Source organism: Kogia breviceps, chromosome 1, assembly GCF_026419965.1.
Source record: "Kogia breviceps isolate mKogBre1 chromosome 1, mKogBre1 haplotype 1, whole genome shotgun sequence".
NCBI classification, from domain to species: domain Eukaryota; kingdom Metazoa; phylum Chordata; class Mammalia; order Artiodactyla; family Physeteridae; genus Kogia; species Kogia breviceps.
Window position 1 is genome coordinate 197,784,959 of NC_081310.1, and position 13,188 is coordinate 197,798,146.

General features: G+C 52.3%; 1 protein-coding gene across 1 annotated transcript in view; it reads left to right on the forward strand.

Annotated features, from left to right (window-relative positions):
- DNAJC11 (DnaJ heat shock protein family (Hsp40) member C11) overlaps positions 1-13,188 on the forward strand; it is a 75,454-nt gene that overhangs the window by 53,804 nt on the left and 8,462 nt on the right. Inside the window, exons 5-10 of the mRNA XM_059057360.2 lie at positions 5,623-5,751; positions 6,663-6,785; positions 7,682-7,755; positions 10,432-10,621; positions 11,128-11,213; positions 11,521-11,637. Of these exons, the coding sequence (XP_058913343.1) occupies positions 5,623-5,751; positions 6,663-6,785; positions 7,682-7,755; positions 10,432-10,621; positions 11,128-11,213; positions 11,521-11,637 (719 nt within the window). The remainder of the gene's footprint in view (positions 1-5,622; positions 5,752-6,662; positions 6,786-7,681; positions 7,756-10,431; positions 10,622-11,127; positions 11,214-11,520; positions 11,638-13,188) is intronic.

The window sequence follows — 13,188 nt, forward strand, 5'->3', positions numbered from 1 at the left end:
CCCCCGACCCAAGCACAGAGCCAGGGGGAGCCTGCAGGTCAGACCGGGACGGTGACCTGTAGGCGGGGTGACCGTGTCATTCAACATCCAAATCAGGACATTTCTGAGAGTGAAAAGGGGTGTTCAGAAGAAAGTAGCAGAAGCGGTATCATTATTTTTGGCATACACTGACATACTTTAATCGGTTTATACTCTTCTCTGATATTTTGTGTTCTGGTTACGTGCTGCCGCATGACGAACCTCTCCAAAGCTTAGCGGCTTGCGAGAACGATTTGATTTTCTCCTCGCTCCGGTGCAGTGACTGGACTCGGCGGATGGTTCCTGCCTGGGGTCTCCCATGCAGCCCGGTGGTAGCTGGGTCATGTTGAAGATGGCATCTGCTTGCCTGCGCCTCTCCTACACTGCAGCCACGGTGGCCAAGGGTGACCGGCCGTCTCTCCCAGGCGGCCTCTGCCACGGCTACCTTGACTCCCAGCCTGGCAGTCTCAGGGTAGTTGGGTTGTTTCACGGTAGCTAGCTTCCCCCAGGGCCTAGACGAAGCTGCAAGGTTCCTTGTGACCTAGCCTGGGAGTCTGCGCCATCCCATCCCCCTGCATCCGCTTGGGCAAAAGCAAGTCCTGGGTCACTGCAAATCGAGGAGGGGGCTTTGTGCAGGGCTGCAATCCCAGCAGGCATGCCTTTGTGGGAGGCCTTCCTGGGATTGTCGAGTCCACGCTGTGTCACCGCTGTTTTTCTTTTTTTTTAATAAATTTATTTTATTTATTTATTTTTGGCTGTGTTGGGTCTTCGCTGCTGCACGCAGGCTTTCTCTAGTTGCAGCGAGCGGGGGCTATTCTTCATTGCAGTGCACGGTCTTCTCATTGCGGTGGCTTCTCATTGCGGAGCACGGGCTCTAGGCGCGCGGACTCCGTAGTTGTGGCTCGTGGGCTCCAGAGCACAGGCTCAGTAGTTGTGGCGCACAGGCTTAGTTGCTCCACGGCATGTGGGATCTTCCCAGCCCAGGGCTCAAACCCCTGTCCCCTGCATTGGCAGGCGTATTCTCAACTACTGCGCCGCCAGGGAAGTCCCCCACCACTGTTTTTCTGAAGAATGTCCTTTCAGGGTCTCTGTTTTTTATTCCTTCATAACATTGCCTACCGTATTCATACAAGGAGCAAACTTATTTAGTCAATTTGAAATTTTTGGCATATTTGATTCTTCTCTGTATACTGTGGTATTCTTTTTTTTGTCTTTCTTTGACTTATTTCACTTAGCATCTTTTTTTAAATTGAGGTATAATTAATTTACAATATTATATGAGTTTCAGGTGTACAACTTAATGATTCAAAATTTTTATAGACTTCTCTATTTATAGTTAGTATAAAATATTGGCTATATTTCCTGTGTGTCCTTGTAGCTTATTTATTTTATACATAGTAGTTTGTAACTCTTAATCCCCTACTTATCACTCTCCTTCCTCCTTCCCCCTCCCCACTACTAACCACTAGTTTGTTCTCTATGAGTCTGTTTCTTTTTTGTTATGTTCACTAGATTGTTTGATTTTATTTTATCCCACATACAAGTGATAACATACTGTATTTCTCTTTCTCTGTCTGAGTTATTTCACTAGGGGTAATACCCTCCAGGTCTATCTATGTTGTTGCAAATGGCAAACTTTCATTCTTTTTCTTTTTTTTACATTTATTTACTTATTTGGTTGTGCCAGGTATTAGTTGCAGCATGTGGCATCTAGTTCCCTGACCAGGTATCAAACCTGGGCCACCTGCATTGGGAGCGTCGAGTCTTAGCCACTGGACCACCAGGGAAATCCCAAACTTTCATTCTTTGTTATGGCTGAGTAATATTCCATTGTGTGTGTGTGTGTGTGTGTGTGTGTGTGTGTGTGTGTGTGTGTGTGAGTGAGACATCTTCTTTATCCATCTGTTGATGGACAGTTAGGTTGCTTCCATATCTTGCCTATTGTAAATAATACTGCTATGAACATTGGGGTGCATGTATCTTTTTGAATTAGTGTTTTTGTTTTCTTTGGATATATAACCAAGAGTGGGACTGCTGGATCATATGGCAGTTCTGTTTTTAGTTTTTCGAGGAACCTCCATACTGTTTTCCACAGTGGCTGCACCAGTTTACATTCCCACCAACAGTGTACCAGGGTTCCCTTTTCTCCACATCCATTTATGATCTTTTGAATGCTTCATCAAGTTTAGATGCCACAAAACTATAGGAAGACCTTGTCAGTTTCATTCCATTCCAAGAGAGGATATAAATTTAACCAATTAAAAATGACAGCTCCACCAGAAGATTCCTACCAAAAATTGAGATATTCTAAAATGCCATTATGGAATTTCAAATTGAAATAAACAGAGCTCTTATTTTATTTGTTCAGTTTTTCCTTCCTCAAGAGATCAGTTTCAGAGTATTCTTGGTTACACACTTTTCAGTGATTGCAATTTCTTAAATATTTTTAAAGCTGCAGGATTTATATTTAAAGGTTTTTAAAAAGGAGTTCTACAAAGGCTCATACTTTCCTAATTCACAATTTTTAACACACTACCATGCTGCAATTTTTTGTATTCAGAATCAGCTTCAAAAAAACAATTCTGTTACTCTGTGAATATATAAAAATATTTGTCCGTTTTTGACAGCTTTAGCTTTATTTTCCATAGGCAGAATATCACAGCTTGTTTTGACAAAATTATGCATTGTGTACACCATAACTAATTCTAAGACTGTTTCTGCTCCGAGTTTCTTGATTTAATTAAAATGCTTTTACCGTGAGGCTGTACCTTCACCAAAATTGGTGTTTGATTATCACCACAGAAACAAACCATTTTACATTCATTGTGGAACTTTTGACTGAGTTTACAGTAACATTTATAATAATGTCAGGTGTTTCACCTTCAACAAAGCAAACAATTATTAAGGATTATCTTAAGTGATTATTTTGTTTGAAGCATCTGGTTGACACTGATATAAAAGTGGTATCATTAGTTGTGAGGTTCGTCTGCTAATAGAACCAACTTATAAATGGCTATTGCTTTACCTTCGTGCGTGCGTTACAAACCTTGGAATGGAAAAATGAGTAAAATTAACAGAGGAACTACCATTTGATCTAAATGAAAAGTCATTTTTCACAGCTATATGTAAATACACCTGCCGCTACAGCCTCACTTTAGGTCGCGGTCTTTAAAGAATGACTCACTGTTGAAGAAGATGCTAAGACTTGATTTTCATATGGTTGGTGTGGATGGTCAGTGTTCATCAACTTTCTGAGAAAGTGGAAATTTAGTCCTAATTTTTTTTTTTCATTGAACATACACTATGTTTAATCTCATTGCTGCTTGAAGAGTTTATCAGAAATGAAAGCAGGGCTTCCCTGGTGGCGCAGTGGTTGAGAGTCCGCCTGCCGATGCAGGGTTTGAAATGGGCTTGTGCCCGGGTCCGGGAAGATCCCACATGCCACGGAGCGGCTGGGCCCGTGAGCCATGGCCGCTGAGCCTGCGCGTCCGGAGCCTGTGCTCCGCAACGGGAGAGGCCACAACAGTGAGAGGCCCGTGTACCGAAAAAAAAAAAAAAAAAAAAAAAGCATTACCCCCGTCACACCCCCAGAAAAAAAAAAGAAAAGGAAGAAACCTTGCAGATTTATATCAGGAGTTGCCAAGTTTGGCCCACTGCTTCTTTTTGTGTGACCTAAAAGGTAAGAATGGTTTTATATTTTTAAATGGTCGGGGAAAAAAAATCAAAAGAAGAATAGTGTTTTGAGATGTGAAAATTATCTGAAATTCAGATTTCAGTGTCAATAAACACAGTTTTATTGGAACACAGTCAGGCCCAGTGCTTTGCTGGATAGTCTGACCTCTTTCCCCACAACAGACGTGAGTTGCAGCAGAGACCGTGTGGCCCACGATGCCTGAAGTATGTCCTGTGGCCCTTCGCAGCCAGCGTGCCGGCTCCTGGTTTACACCATTCAGGAGATGGGGAAAAGCCAGCAGCGGTGCTGACACTGCTCTCTGGTACCTTCTCCTGCAGGACTGGCCCGCCTCTGTTTCCCACGCGTTCACATACACCTGGAGTTGCCCCTGGACATAGCCGACCGGTGGCTCGACAGCTTCACACGTGTCACAGGCCCGGCCACTGGCCACCTGCCTGACATGCCAAATGGGCAGCAGCTTCTGATCGTTTTCCCGCCGCCAGCTGCGGCTGCGAGGGCTGCGTCCAGCCACCGTCTCAGCAAAAGCACCTGCGTGCAGTCCTGCAGTGGGGAGCGCTGCTCACGCCACCCGGAAGGAGGCAGGAGCAGAGTGATGGGTTACCCTTGTGGCCTCCTCAGTCCTCCCTGCGTCCCACACACCCAGCTGAGACGGTGGCCGATGCTAGAAGCACAGAGTGAAGGCTGCCACCAAACCCACCCTGGCTGCTTAGATTCGGACAACTATTGACGATGATAATGCTGTTGGGGATGAAAATACTGTGGATGGTGATGTCACTGTGTTTAAAAATGAACACCTGGGATAACTGCTAACCCCGCCCAAACATCAAGGTCAAACTGCTATTATCCCGGATGAACCCCGCCCCTAACGCTCTGCTATGTGAACAGCCACACCCAGCACCGCCCCCCCCCCCCCCCCCCCCCCCCCCCCGTCCCGCCTCCCTCCCTCCGCTCCAGCCCCAGTGGCCTCCGCACTCCTCCACGGGAGTCTCACAGGCTCATCCCTTGTTTCCCTCTCATACCCAGCTCACGTGTCCCCTTGCAGGGAGAGAACACGTTCTCCCAAGCTACTTTTGGGGTGATAGAAGTGTCCTGTATTGTGATTTTGGAGGTGGTTTCACAGGTGTACACACCTGTCAACACTCATTAAATTTTACACTTCAAACAGGAGTGGTTTATATTGTTACATGTAAATTAAACCTCAGTGAAGTTTGTTTTTTTTTAATGGGCTGCAGAGAATTTAATAAAAATGTGTGTGGGGTCATGTCTTTATATGTTGGATTAAGGTAGCTGCCCATTTGTAAGGTCTTATGACGGTAAAAGAAAATAATAAACAGTGATTTTCTGAGTAAAGAGCATTTTTAATCAGCAAAATTTTAGCTTATTATTTCTTGAGAGAAGGGGGTTCTGTTTCTCATAATTTAAGTCTCAAATTAATTTTGGGAGGCGGAATAATTTTTAAATCTGCTGTTTGTTCTTAATTTATTTGGTTTGCACTTCTTTGTCTTTGAAGGTATTTCTATAATTTAAAGACTCTTAAGGTGCTTTTGTGACATAAGAGTGTTTAGAATTGAATGTTAAAAGTGTTTAATCCATGTAGCTAGTTTCTAGGTGGTTTTCTGCGTTTGTGGGTTACATCTGGAGATGAGCAGTTCAGAGCCATGAAAGAGGTCAATCTTCTTTTCCTTCCACTTGTCCTTGGTGAGTCTTCCGCCTGCAGACATGCCTGGCTTTCTGACTCTACCAGTCAGTGGTGCTCAGCCACTGTTCGGGTTTGAACCGTGACATTTGTGCTCCGTGGGCTCGTGGAGTCCCGTGCACCCAGTGAACCACGCGGCTGCTGAAGTATAGAGTATTGTCTTTCATCCCACAAATCCCAAGCCCGGCGCTGACTGCGTGTTTTTCTGCCCCAGGGGACCATCAGCGTTGGCATCGACGCCACTGACCTTTTTGATCGCTACGAGGAGGAGTACGAAGATGTGTCCGGAAGTGGCTTTCCGCAGATTGAAATTAACAAGATGCACATATCCCAGTCCATTGAGGTAAAGCACACAGGTGTCTCCCCCGGTGCAAGGGGGCTCAGCGAGGGCACTCGGGTTAACGAGGTGCTGCAAGGTGTGCGACTGGGATGAGAGAGTCTGCTCAGGGCTTTCTCATCTTTATTTATGGAAGGATGCGGTTAGCCACTTAAAAAAAGAAGAGCTCCAGTCACGACCTTGTTCATACTGCTTCGCCAGCATGTCAGCAGCAAGAGTGCCAGGGGTGCGTAGCTTCAGAGTGTCAGGGCTCTTCGGCAGGAGACTTTCGCTCTGGAAGGAGGAGCCAAGGTCGTGACGATGTTAGGAGAGAGAGCAGCCCTCCGTGGAAAATTTCAAGAACCGGCCTTAGTTTTAAGGCACACTCTCCTGTGTGCTGAGCCCTGGGGTCACTAAATATCATCTTTCTGCCCGCTGTGGCAGTGTGAGGCCATCCTGCTGACGGGTAGGATGGGTCTCTGCCCCCCAGACTCGTTCACTTATCCTCCAGTGCATCAGCCTAGAGCGTGAAGTCCTAACTCCGGGAAACCTGCCCCCCTCTTGGGGCTTCCAGAGTCAGTCACTGCAGCCAGGGGGGAGGACTGGGAAGTCCCAGACGTCTTGCGTGGGGAGGCACGGGGTGAAGTCACCGTGCGGTCTGATGGCACTGGGACACCGAGAAACAGCATCTAGCCCTGCGTCTCCCCTGGTTTTTTGAAAATTTCCTATTAAAGCTTTTGCAGAACCTGACCTTGGTGGCCACATGCAGTTCGGATGCCAGGGTGAGAGAGAAGCGAGGCAGCTCTGCATCCCTGCGTGCTTGAACCGTGGACTTACCTGTACTTGCGGCCTTGCACTTGGGGCGTATTCGTCAGGCTCTGTCCTTGGCGCTTCCTGTTGCTTTGATTAATTTATTACCAGCAGGTATCATTTCCTAGGCACCCTTGACAGCTTCAGACACAGCCATCCTCTCTGGAAGCCTCTCAACCCAGAATGGGAACGGAGGGGGTTCCATTAACTTCGCGCTCAGACGAGTCACTTCTGCGAAGGGCTGGGGAGAGGTAAGAATGCCAGCGGGCGGGACCGTGGTGTCCACTGCAAAGTCCACCCTCAGAATGACCTCAGTTGGCCACACCACTGTGTAAGAGTGCCCGCTGTCACACTTGCATAAGTCGGCTGTGCCCAAGAGAAATCTCTCTCATATCTGAGGACTGCTCTGAGTCTGCCGGGCAGCGCAAAGCTAGACTAGAACAACAAGATTTCCCCCTGATGCCAGCCTCCGGAAATGCCACGTCTAGACACTCAGCATCTCTGTTCCCTTAAGCAGAAACCTGTAGGCTGCTCCCTTCTCCCGCACAGTGCGGAAGGCCGGGCCTCCGTCTCCGCGCTCTGGTCCGCTGCGTGGCAGCCATTAAGCAGCCAGTGCTGCCGAGCAAATTGAGCTGCATCGAATTAACATTGAAGAGTTGCCTTGAAAGTCACCCAGACTAGTAATGAGGCAGCCAAAAGCGGCTGGACTTCATGACTGCGAGTGCACAACTGCTGGTGGGTTTAACATCGGCCCCCCGAGAGCCATCTCCGCTCACCTGTGAGACCTGCGGGCGGCGCAGCGGAGCAGGTGGAAGTGCGCCTGCGCAGCGCGAGGGCGGGGCCACCCCCGACCGCAGCGGGCTCCGTGCAGATGGCCTGAGCTAAGGAGACAGGGACCCGGGGCCAGCAGCGCTCTCTTCGGAGGGGCTCAGGCCTCCTTGGGTCTGTGGAGACAGTGATCTCCTTTTGGCAAAGGTTAAGATGAGCTATTAAGACTCTTCCACCCCTACTTTTAGAGCCCTGAGGGCCGACAGCATTGAATTAAATGAGGGAATTATAACCAGAGGTGCTCACCTGAGACTGGGGTTACTGCTGTGAGATAAAACACCATTAATTCTTTTTCTTTTTCTTTTTCTTTTTTGAACAGTTAGAATTTGGAGCTGGCGACCTGCAGGGGCCTTTATTTGGCCTAAAGTTGTTCCGTAATCTCACACCAAGATGGTAAATATAAAGAGATAAATGCCCTTTGGTGGTCCTTGTGGATTTAGGAGACCAGAACCTGTATATTCTTTTTGTCAGAATCATCTGCAGTGACCTTGTCTGTCCTGCAAGGTCACTGAGGGCAGACCCTGCAGCTGGCATATGGAGCCTGGGCGGGCACTGTGCCCGTTGCAGAGAGCACTGGGTCGGGGGTGAGGGAGGTCTGCTTCTTGTCTCAGCCCAGGGCCAGGCTTCCGCTCCTCTGAGGATGCAGCTCCTGCCCTGCCTGGTCACCGTGGGCTCTGAGGACCATGATACACTGGAGGGAAAGCACTTCATAGGGAAGTGGGTCAGGGTTTGAAATATTTATGGGCTTGTGGGTCATTTCTTTGTCACAGAGAATGCGTTTTAGGTTCAGAGAGGGGCTTTAGTAAGCAGTGAGGCAGCCTGATTATTAGGCACATTCGTGTTATGCCAGAGCCTTAAACCCCACCACCTCTGCGCTCCTTCGTCTTTGCTTTGGCAGTGATGAAAGAGTGTCCCTTCTAGAAAACAGAGGTGTCCTTATTCCCCATTGAGCTCAGATAAAAGAATTGGGTGGAAGGTAAACAACTCTTTCTTCTGGGGGATAAAATACAGCTAAAGGAATTCTGGAACGGAGCACATGTTTGCAAAGAAAGGTGTTTCGCCTCCAGCTGGATGTGCGTCTGCATGCCTGCAGGGCAAGACTGGTAAAGGCCAGTGTGCAGGGCCGTCCCATGCAGAGTAAGAAGTGTCGTGAGAGAGAGAAGCTGTGGCTTCTCGACAGGTGCAGATGAGCACAGCCCGAGCAGAGCTCCGAGAGCGGGGCTTCCAGGCAGAGAGCGAGGGCAGACTAGACACCCCAGCACGGGGGTCCCCCTCGTGCTGGTTAGAACACGGCTTCTCGGGCCTCTGCTCTGGGACTCGGACCCGGCAGGTCTGGGAGGGGTGCAAGGGTGAGGCTTTTAACCTAGAACTTGAGGTGGGCAGTACATGTACGTGTCAGCATCGTCCTAAACTTGTGTGCGTGGGATCGTCCCCTCCGATGCTGCTGACGGAAAGCACAGGTTCCTGCCCCCATCCCCAGACCTCTCTCAGGTCCTCTGAGACGGGGGCCTGGATGCCGTAGTTTTATCAGGCACCCCAGGTCATTCTGAAGACTAGACATGTTTAGGAGGCACTCACTGAGCAAAATCTGTGGGCTGTTACGTTCTGGTTGAGCCTCAAAGCGTCTGTCCGTTAAGTGGCCGCACCTGATTCTAGGTGTGGCCGGTCGCCAGCTTTTGCAGGTCTGGAAACTGCATTTCATCGTAGCACCCGGTTTATCAGACTTGAGAATGCAGATTCATAGAGAAGGATGCCGGCTTGTTAATGTACAGGGTCTCCTCCTCCGGGTGCCCTAGTCCCTGGGTCAAGTTACTTTCAAATCCAAACTGGTGATGAGAAGGTTATTAGTTGTTGGGTGTGGGTGAGCCTGGAGAAGGGCAGGCGGCCCGTGGGAAGTTCTCCCTCTCCCAGGGCAGCGCCTGACTTGCTGCTCTGGCCCCGGACTCTGTCTCTCTCTCTCTCTCTCTAGGACACGCTCCAGGGAAATACGAAATCGTATTACTTTGATTAAACAGAGATCTCATTGTTGATGTTCTGATTCTTTTAAAAGTCACAGGGTGACTTTTCTCTCTCCTCTCCCTGCTTGCCTCCCCCGAATGACCCAAGTGTGGCTAGAGGGGAAGAATGTGGCTGCCCTCCGGTGTGGCTGGAGTGTCAGATAAAGGGGACAAGGTCGGGTTGGGGGCCTTTGCAGAGCAAAGGAGTTGATTCCTCGTTCGTGTGGCCTTGGGAAGAGGCCTGCGAGCACAGGAGTAAATGTCATCAGAGTTACCACGTGTATTATTATTTTAGGGGCACAAGCGAGGCCTCCAGAGCATAGGAAGGAAACAGGCATCTAGTGTATGACGGCTGTTCGCTGGAGGCAAGCTGTTCGCTCGTCTTTGAGCGGCTTGAGTGAAGTGCTGTGAGTTCCTTTGCTGTTGAAGTGAAATACCCCTTTTTATCCAGAAGATGGGGCTGACTCCCTCGGAAGTCAACTTCAGAGACCTTACGGGGTTGGTTTGCTAGCTTCTCCAGTAGTTTTCGGTCAATACTTTGCAGCCCTGGGTGCACATCAGGATGGAAGGGCAGCTTTGAAAACTGCACTGACGCCTGGGCCCCCACCCAAAAAGAATGACTTCACTGGTCTGGGGTGGGCCCTGGATGAGGGCTTCTCAAGACTGGCTGCACGTTTGTGTCACCTGGCTAGCTTTTCCCACACCGGGTCTGTAAATCAGCACACCTGGGGGCAGGAGCCGACCGTCGGTGTTTTCAGATTCGCCAGGTGAGTCCAGCGTGCAGCCAAGCTTGGGAACCCCCGCAGGTGGCTCTGACTCGCGACAGGATTGGATCTGCTGGTTTAGGAGCGCAGACATGCAGGTGCTTCTTTGGCTGTAGCTGAAGTTGGAGTGGGATGGGGGTGGGGAGTGCCACTCGGCGGGTGGATGACCGGACAGAGTCCCCGGATCGCGGGCAGGGAGCCGTGGGAGTGATGGAGAGCAGCGTGTGGGCTGGCGGAGAGGATGGGGCCAAGCACGGCTGTGGCCACTGTCATCCAGGACCCTTTCTCTCTGTGTGTCCCCCCCCCAGCTTTGTGACGACAAACTGTGCTCTGCAGTTTTCATCCCGTGGCATCCGGCCTGGCCTTACCACCGTCCTGGCCCGGAACCTGGACAAGAGCACGGTGGGCTACCTGCAGTGGCGCTGGGGCATCCAGTCGGCCATGAACACCAGCATCGTCCGGGACACCAAGACCAGCCACTTCACTGTGGCCCTGCAGGTGAGGACGGCGCCAGGGGGACCCTCCTCCGGCCCCTCTGTGGGCCCCTGACCGCCCGCCCCCTGCTCAGCCCCAAATCCAGCGCCCCCAGGGCCGAAGGGCGGGCTCTGTCCACCCACACTCGGGAGCTGAAACACTTGTTCTCAGGCCCCCACGGGAGCTGTGTTCCAACTGCCCTAAAGCAAAAGGCCTTTTCCTCCTTTCTGGCGATCGAAGCCCACCGACTCGGGGTGGGAGAGGCCGCGGTCAGCAAGCGGCCCTCAGCAGAGCCGTGCGCTCAGGGGCCACGCTGGCCGGGCGGGAGCGGGCGGCCGCTGCCCTGTGAGGACGTGGCTCGCTGTGCAGGACTTTCTGTTTCCCAGGGGGAGTCAGGAGATGGCTTGTGTTTGAAGTCTCCCAGTTTTTAAACATTGGCTACTGGCAAGTTTTCACACACTTTGTGGGACGGGACAGCCCTGCTTATTTCCGTCTCACCCGCCTTCTTTCTTCCCTCCGTGTCTCCCCAGCTTGGAATCCCTCACTCCTTCGCGCTGATCAGCTATCAGCACAAATTCCAGGATGACGATCAGACTCGCGTGAAAGGATCCCTGAAGTGAGTCCTGGCCGGGCCGGCGCGGGAGCGCGCTTGGTCTGTGTAGGGGTTTCTGGCGGTGGCGCGGGTTGCGGTAAGGTACCTGCAGTCGTGCCCAGGGTCCGCTGCCCTGACTCTCTTCTGTTCATTGACCCAGGGGTCAGTGGTGAACGTCCTCCCTGTGGCTGGTTGGGAGGCCAAGAGGGAATTGGGGGTAGGGGCCCTGGCCTCTGGCCTGAGTGACTCTTGCCCGTGGTGACCGGGAGGGACCCAGGAGGGATCGGGAGCGGAGGGGCCCTTGCTTGCTCACTGCGATCTGCTCCTGCAGGGCAGGCTTCTTCGGGGCGGTGGTGGAGTACGGAGCGGAGAGGAAGATCTCCAGGCACAGCGTTTTAGGCGCAGCTGTCAGCGTTGGAGTCCCACAGGGCGTTTCTCTCAAAGTCAAGTATGTTGAACTCAAGTCTTTCTGGCCAGGGATCATCTGGCACCTTGTAACTCACCTGGGCTTTACCTACATTGAGGAAGAAAGAGACTTTGCTTTGTGATTCTGTTCTTAGAGATGCGGTCGCTTCTGTCTGGGGTGTGTAAGCAAATGTCCAGGAGTCCAGAAGCCCGACGTTCGCTCAGTGAGGTCTGAGTCTCTGCCTCAGAGACCCTCCCTGTGGCTCCGGCCCGTCTTCCGCCCCGCCTGTCTCTTACTACCCTCTGCCTCCCCGATGGCCCGGGTGCGGGAGCCGCACGCCCGCTCTGTCACCTGGCTGCGGCCCTCACGGTGTGACGTGTACTGCGTGGTCACCGGCGCAGCAGCTTCGGGTTCTCTCTACCCGATCCTTCCCACCTGCACACAGACCCTGTCTCCCCCTGCCTGCCTGCCTGCCTGCCTTGCCGAGCTGCCTCTGGCTTCACCTGACTGGCTGGTTGCCTCTAAGCAGAGGCCCACTGTCGGGCCCTGGTCGGCCTAGCCTCAGCCCCCGGTGGTCTGATCCGACATCCTGGCTTCAGGAGCGTCGGGCTCCGGGGACGTTCACAGTTCTAGCTCCAGCTTGGCCCTCCCCCCTCCCCCCAGACCTCCAGCTCGTAGAGCCCTCGTCCTTCCCCAAACCTCTCCTCAGATACGTCCCAGCATCCCCACGCCACATCTCCAGTCCCGGCCCTCCCCCTGTCCTCGGTCACACGGCCCTTCAGGGCCTGCCGTGTCTGGAGTCTCCCACCTCAGTGCTCAGCGCTCCATCTTTCCGGTGGTTCTGTCCAGAGCCCTGGAGCTCACCTTCACCACCCTTTCCCCACACTCCGAACTGAATGTATCCCGGAATCCTCTCGGCTCTCGTCTGAAAGCACGTCCTCAGTCTGACCGTTTCCCACAACCTCTGCGGCCACCGTCTCGTGGAATTACTAGTGTCCTCCTGACCGATCTCCTTCACCCTTGGGACACTGCTCTCCACACAGACGGTCTTTTAAAATCCAAGCCAGTGTATGTCAGCCTCCTGCTTAAAGCCCTCAGCGACTCCCTCGACTCAGGGCAAAAGCCGGAGTCCTCAGGACCCCCCGCGACCTGGCCTCTCACTCCCCGCTCTGCCCGCCGGTCGCCCCACCCCAGCCACGCGGGGCCTGCTTCTGCGTCCGGGCTTCGCATCTGCTGCTCCTCAGTCCCCGGTAACCACGCGGCTGGCTGGTGCCTTCGGCGCCCTCCGCTCTCTGTGCGTGTCACCTAACTGCCCTCGTCGCCCTGTGAAAACGTAGCGGCCTCACCTCACCCCAGACCGTCCGCTTGCCCTCTGTCCTCTTTATGGTCCTCCATCGCACCCATCTCCACCTGACAGGCCCCCCAGCCCCCGCTGGCCCTCAGCGGACGCGCTTTAACTTAGTGCGTTTCGTTATTCTCTGTCCTCCTGCCGCCTGGAACACAGCCTGGCACTGAAGAGGGACTCGGGGAGCGAGAGGAAGCGGACCGCGGCTCGGCTGCGGAGCTGAGGCCAGAGCTGGCATCAGGCGCCCC